This window comes from Tupaia chinensis, unplaced genomic scaffold (genome assembly GCF_000334495.1).
Source record: "Tupaia chinensis unplaced genomic scaffold, TupChi_1.0 Scaffold148012_1, whole genome shotgun sequence".
Taxonomy (NCBI): domain Eukaryota; kingdom Metazoa; phylum Chordata; class Mammalia; order Scandentia; family Tupaiidae; genus Tupaia; species Tupaia belangeri.
The window spans coordinates 1,124,449-1,130,194 of NW_006207862.1; the positions used below are offsets into that span (position 1 = coordinate 1,124,449).

A 5,746-nucleotide genomic window follows, 5' to 3' on the forward strand; every position below is an offset into this window, starting at 1 on the left:
TATATATATATATATAAAATGGTATTTTACAATGACATTATATATACATATAATGTCATTGTAAAATACCATTTTTTAAAAACTTTTATTTTGCTAGAAGGCAAGTACACTCACTGGAGAAAGGGAAAGTGAGAGAGCGCACCTTCATGGAAGATGGTCATGCCATAATCCTTTCTCCTCCTCCTCTTCCATTTCTCCTTTTGGGATTTTGGGCACGTGCACATGCACACAGTGTGTTTTTCAGGCCACTGGGTCTGGGACTCAACTCACACAGTCAGCCACATGGGATCCAGCATCCAGCTGCCTCACTCACTATGCCACTGACTGGTTCCTCCTTAATCTAATGGGTTTTACCTTGATTAAACTGTGTCTGTTACTGAAATCATACCCCATTTTCTTTGGGACAGCACTTGCTTTTCAGGGGTTGAAAGTGACTTGTTTTAGATGTAATTCTTTGATACAGCATATAGTTGGGTTCTGCTTTGTGATACCAATACTGAGTTTGTCCATGCTTTCTACTTATGTTTGCTTTTTTAAAAATCTTCACTAGATCTGTGTTTCCTTTGTGTTGTTTTGGTGCATATGCTCCTTTAGTTCATTTAGAAAAATTTTTATCCTAGGTTACTTTTATGACCATAACTTTGTAATCTTCTAATTTTAGTTAATATGTGTTAATTTTCTACCATGAGAAATGACAAAATGACTTTAGTTCATTGTTACTTTTGTTTTATTAGTTTTGTTTATCTACTTAAATATTTATTAAGCACCTACTAATCTTGAGGTACTATGCTAGACAGTAAAAAATCAATACTGAACATAACAGATGAAAAGATGTTGCCTTCCTGAGATTACATTCTAGTGCATCAGAATACATATTAAACCTCTGTATCAACCTGATTTATCCATAGTAAGTCATTTTGATTATACAAGAAGTGCCCATCCCAAATTATATTAACCCCATCTTCCTTCTTGAGTTGGTTAATCATTCACTTTTTTTTTCCCACTTAGTAAATAAGCTTAAAGGGCCTTTTTTTTTTTGAAACTGAGTACTGTGCACAAATTCAGCTATGTAAAATAGAAGTCCAGTGCTTCCACATTCTAACTTAGTATTCATTATCAAGTCCTCCTCACAATGGCATGTTTTACTTTTGATAACACCCTCTTTGTTTCTTTTAGATGAGTGATGTGTCTGCAGGAGGAGCCACTGTTTTTCCTGAAGTAGGAGCCAGTGTTTGGCCTAAAAAAGTAAGCTTTTTTTTTTTTTTTTTTTTTTTTTTTTTTTTGTCTTTTGATCTGTTTTTCTCCTGAGGAAGAGATGCACCTGTCTTTCATGGTCTAACAATTATGTTTTTTCAAAGGTCATATATTAAGGACTACATTAAGAATTATTGGGTCATCAGGAAAGTCATTTTTTGCATAGAAAAACATGTCAGCTTTCCTGATGACCTAATATTACGTTTTAGAGGTAATGTCTTCAGAATAGGGTTTTAAAGCCTATATGGAAAAAAAAAAACTATCTTTTTACAGCCTTAATTTTACAAGATTTCTCTGTAAAATACTTAAACATGTAAGGCTTTCATTATGGTGCTGTTTCTGATGTAATCAAATATATAATAAAACTTTCTGTTAACACATTAGAATAATTTTAGGGGCCAGCAGGTGACATGGTACTTGAGGTGCTAAATTCCCACATGGCTGATTGAGTCCTGGACCTGGTGGCTTGCTTTCTTACTTTCTCTCTCTTGTGAGAGCATGTGCCGTATAGCAAAATTTTAAAAATAATAATAAATGAATTCTTTACAAAAATTTAGAAGTATAAAAGTAACTTCTTCAGGGACCAGCAGTTAGCGTAATGGCTATGTCGCTGGACTCCCACGTAGTCGACCGCGGTTCGAGTCCCGGACCCGGTGGCTTAAACTCACGCTGGGCGCGTGTACATACGTGCCCAAGAGCCTGAGAGGAGAATGGAGAAGGGATTGCGGCGTGACCATCCCCCCTGGGGGGTGATTTCTCACTTTCTGTCTCTGTCTCTTTCTGTCTGTCTGGCGCGCGCACGCGCCCTACAGTGAAAATCTCTCCCAAAAAAAAAAAAAAAGTAACTTCTTCAGGGACCAGCAGTTAGCGTAATGGCTATGTCGCTGGACTCCCACGTAGTCGACCGCGGTTCGAGTCCCGGACCCGGTGGCTTAAACTCACGCTGGGCGCGTGTACATACGTGCCCAAGAGCCTGAGAGGAGAATGGAGAAGGGATTGCGGCGTGACCATCCCCCCTGGGGGGTGATTTCTCACTTTCTGTCTCTGTCTCTTTCTGTCTGTCTGGCGCGCGCACGCGCCCTACAGTGAAAATCTCTCCCAAAAAAAAAAAAAAAAAAAAGTAACTTCTTCAGATTAGACTTTTGAAGACTATTTAAAGGCCATAGAAAAAGACCGTTCTGCTTAACTTGCAACATTGCTAAGACTGCTCTGTAATATTAAAAGTTTTCATTTCTAAAATGGGTTCTGTATGATGTTTGCTCATCCACCTTGTTATTGTAAAATTCGTGAGTTTTATTTTGGCAAATACTGTTTTCTGTAAAGCAGATTTGTGGTATTTATCACATGATCAAGGAGTTTTTAAAGTGGTGTAATCAGATTTTCATTATTATTTTAGAGGAAAATAGAATGCTGCATAGAGGAAGAGTCGTCCTTGTAGAAACAGAGAAAAGTACTGCAGAAAATAATCATATTTATGGATAACTTTTAATTATTATTCTTAGGGAACTGCTGTTTTCTGGTATAACCTATTTGCCAGTGGAGAAGGAGATTATAGCACGCGGCACGCAGCCTGCCCAGTGTTAGTTGGAAACAAATGGGGTAAGTATTCTGTGAATAGAATGTGATTTTCATCTCATCTTTTGTAACTATTATAATTTAAATCTTAAAACAAAAACAGCACCCTGACTATCTAGTACAACTTGCATGGAATTTACATAGTCATCAAAATTCTGATCTGTTAAATGTATTCAATTTCCAAGTGTTACTACAAGAAACATTAATTTTCTCAAAATTGAATAAGGTAGTATCTTCTCCTTGAAGGGGTTCACAATTGGAGTAAGACATACAAATGAATGAATTATAGTGTAATATATATATACTTATACAAAGATGTAGTAGAATATAGTGATTCCCTAAGTTTGGGAAATCTTTTTCAAAGCTTAATTTTAAAATTAGGTTCTGAACATAGAACAGTTTTCCAGGCATGTTAGGGATCAGGGTAGCCAGTACTAGTTTGAGGCTAGAGCATTACCTAGGATACAGAATTTAAAGAGGTATCCAACTGTGCCACCTTTTTGCCAGCCCTACATTGTGCTGCTACTACCTCACACATACACTGTGCACCCCCTAGCCCCACATCTGGACCAGAGAGGTCAGGACAACATGGCCATTGACTGAAGGGTGGTCTGCCACCACCTAGTCTGTGGCCACTCCCCATAAGCAGCCCCTGGAGAGAGAGAAATCAGGTAGGATCTTCAGAGGGCAGGAGGCAGTTGGCAGGAACTCCTGTCAGTAGATTTCATGGCTTCTATCTCCGAAAGCAGAGAGGCACCAACCACTTGAAGTTGGTGAGGCTCTGGAGGAATTTCCCCCTTCCCAGTTTCTCTTCCTTTGAACCCCAGACTACTACCATGGACTCTAGCAATCCCACTCATGTAAGAACAAAGAGGGGCCAGCAGGTGGCATGGTGGTTAAGGGCGCTAGACTTCTACATAGCCAACTGTGGTTCGAGTCTTGGACCTGCAGACTTGCTTTCTCACTTTCCTTCTCTCTCTCACTCTCCCTCTGTCCCTCTCTGGTCAAATTAAAATAAATAAATATATGAATCAATAAAGTTAGATAAAATAATTCTTTAAAAAAAAAAGAACAAAGAAAATGGCACAGAGCTACCACATATCATAGGGAAGTGAAAGAGGAACCAGCTTCAGAGGGAAAAAAAAGTTGAACTTCCCTCCTCAAGCTGACAAGAGCTACCTACACCTTATTGCAGTCTGATAAGCAGGTGGAGCTCTGTCTACTGATTTACACAGACTCGAAGGAGCAGAAGACTCAAATATGTCATAACTTTCTTGACGAGCTAAGAGAGACTGTGGAATTTGGACACTACTTCCTGTCTGGCAGGGAAGGCAGGCTTGCACTTTCCCTCCAGATAGTCTCAAATCCAAGAGGATGGTTACTTGATTAATCTGATTCATCAGATCCTATAAATGTCACTGAACTGTATCACATATAGGCTGTACAAGCCCTGCTCTGATCTGGAAGACAGTTCTTTGCCAGGACCTGGGACTATCCCCCTACCCCAAAATGAAGAACCTACTCCAAAAATAAGAAGTGACGACTTTGCCTGATGTCTGAAGCTAGCACAGAGACAGAAGAAATATAAGAATAAAAGAAAATAATTCTGCCCCAAAGAAACACAATAACTCTGTACCAACAGTGGACAAAAGAATTCACAGAAATATCAGAATTTAGAATATCCATTATGACAAAACTTAATGAAATACAAGAGAATATGGATGATCAATTCCAGGAGATAAGAAAATCATTGTATGAAATGAAGGATGAATTTCACATAGATGCCCTAAGAAAGAATCAAACAGAACTTTTGGAGATGAAGAATACAAGAAATTAGAATCTTCTTTGAAAACATGAAGAGCAGATTAGACCATGCAGAAGAAAGAATCTGACCTGGAAGACAAAGCCTCTAATTTAGTCCAAACCACCAAAAATAAAATGAGAACATACAGGAACTATCAGACACCATTAAACACCTGAATATTCATATAAAGGGTATTCCAGAAGGCAAGGAGACTAGTAAAAGTATGAAAATCTCTTTTGGGACCAGCAGGTAGTATGGTGGTTAAGCTGCTGTATTCCCCCATGGCTGACTGCAGTTGGAGTCCTGGACCTGAATGCTCTTTCTCTGGTGAGCACACATGACATATAGCAGACTCATAAAAATAATAGTAACAAATTTAAAAAGTTAAATTTTAAAAACTCAATAACTCTTTATTAAAAAATAAATGAAAAAGAGAATCTCTTCCATGAAATACTGTCTATGTTCCAGTAGTTTTCGAAAGTTTTCAGACATGCAGGACCAGGAAATACAAAAAATCAAAATACCCTTTCCAAGACAACTCAGCCAAAATGTCAAAACTCAAAGATGATAGTCTAAAAATGGCAAAAAAGAAGCATTAAATTTTACTTGTAAAGGATACCTTATCAGAAAAAAAATTTCAACCCAAAATACTATACCCAAGGACCAGCTAGCAGGTGGTGTGATTAAGGCACTGGGTCACAGATGACCAACTCCACAGTTTGTGTCCCTAAACCCAGTGGCTTGAAAATTATGCCAGGTGCCTGTGTGAGTGTGCTCAAAATCCCAAGAGGAGAGTGAAGGAGAAGGGATGGTGGCATGACGATTCCCCCAGAGTCTGATACCTCACTTTAACTTTCTTTCTGGCAGGCACATGTACCCATTGCCAGTAATGTAAAATTATGTGTATATAGTTATAGTTAAATAAAAAAATATGGCAAATTATCTTTTTTTAAACAATTATTTTAACTTTATTCATTTATTTAATTTGAGCCAGAGCAAAAGAGAGAGAACGAGCGAGAAAGCAAGCCACCAGGACCGGACTCAAACTGTGGTCGGCCATGTGGGGAGTTCAGCTTAACCACCATGCCACCTGCTGGCCCTGCAAGATTATGT

At 38.5% G+C, this 5,746-nt stretch overlaps 1 protein-coding gene across 2 annotated transcripts in view; it reads left to right on the top strand.

Moving 5' to 3' along the window:
* The window catches only part of P4HA1 (prolyl 4-hydroxylase subunit alpha 1), a 90,641-nt gene that overhangs the window by 74,377 nt on the left and 10,518 nt on the right, over nt 1–5,746 (top strand). For both annotated transcript variants that reach the window (XM_006170075.3, XM_006170074.3), the window contains exons 13-14: nt 1,177–1,245; nt 2,757–2,853. In XM_006170075.3, coding sequence (XP_006170137.1) covers nt 1,177–1,245; nt 2,757–2,853 — 166 coding nt within the window. The remainder of the gene's footprint in view (nt 1–1,176; nt 1,246–2,756; nt 2,854–5,746) is intronic.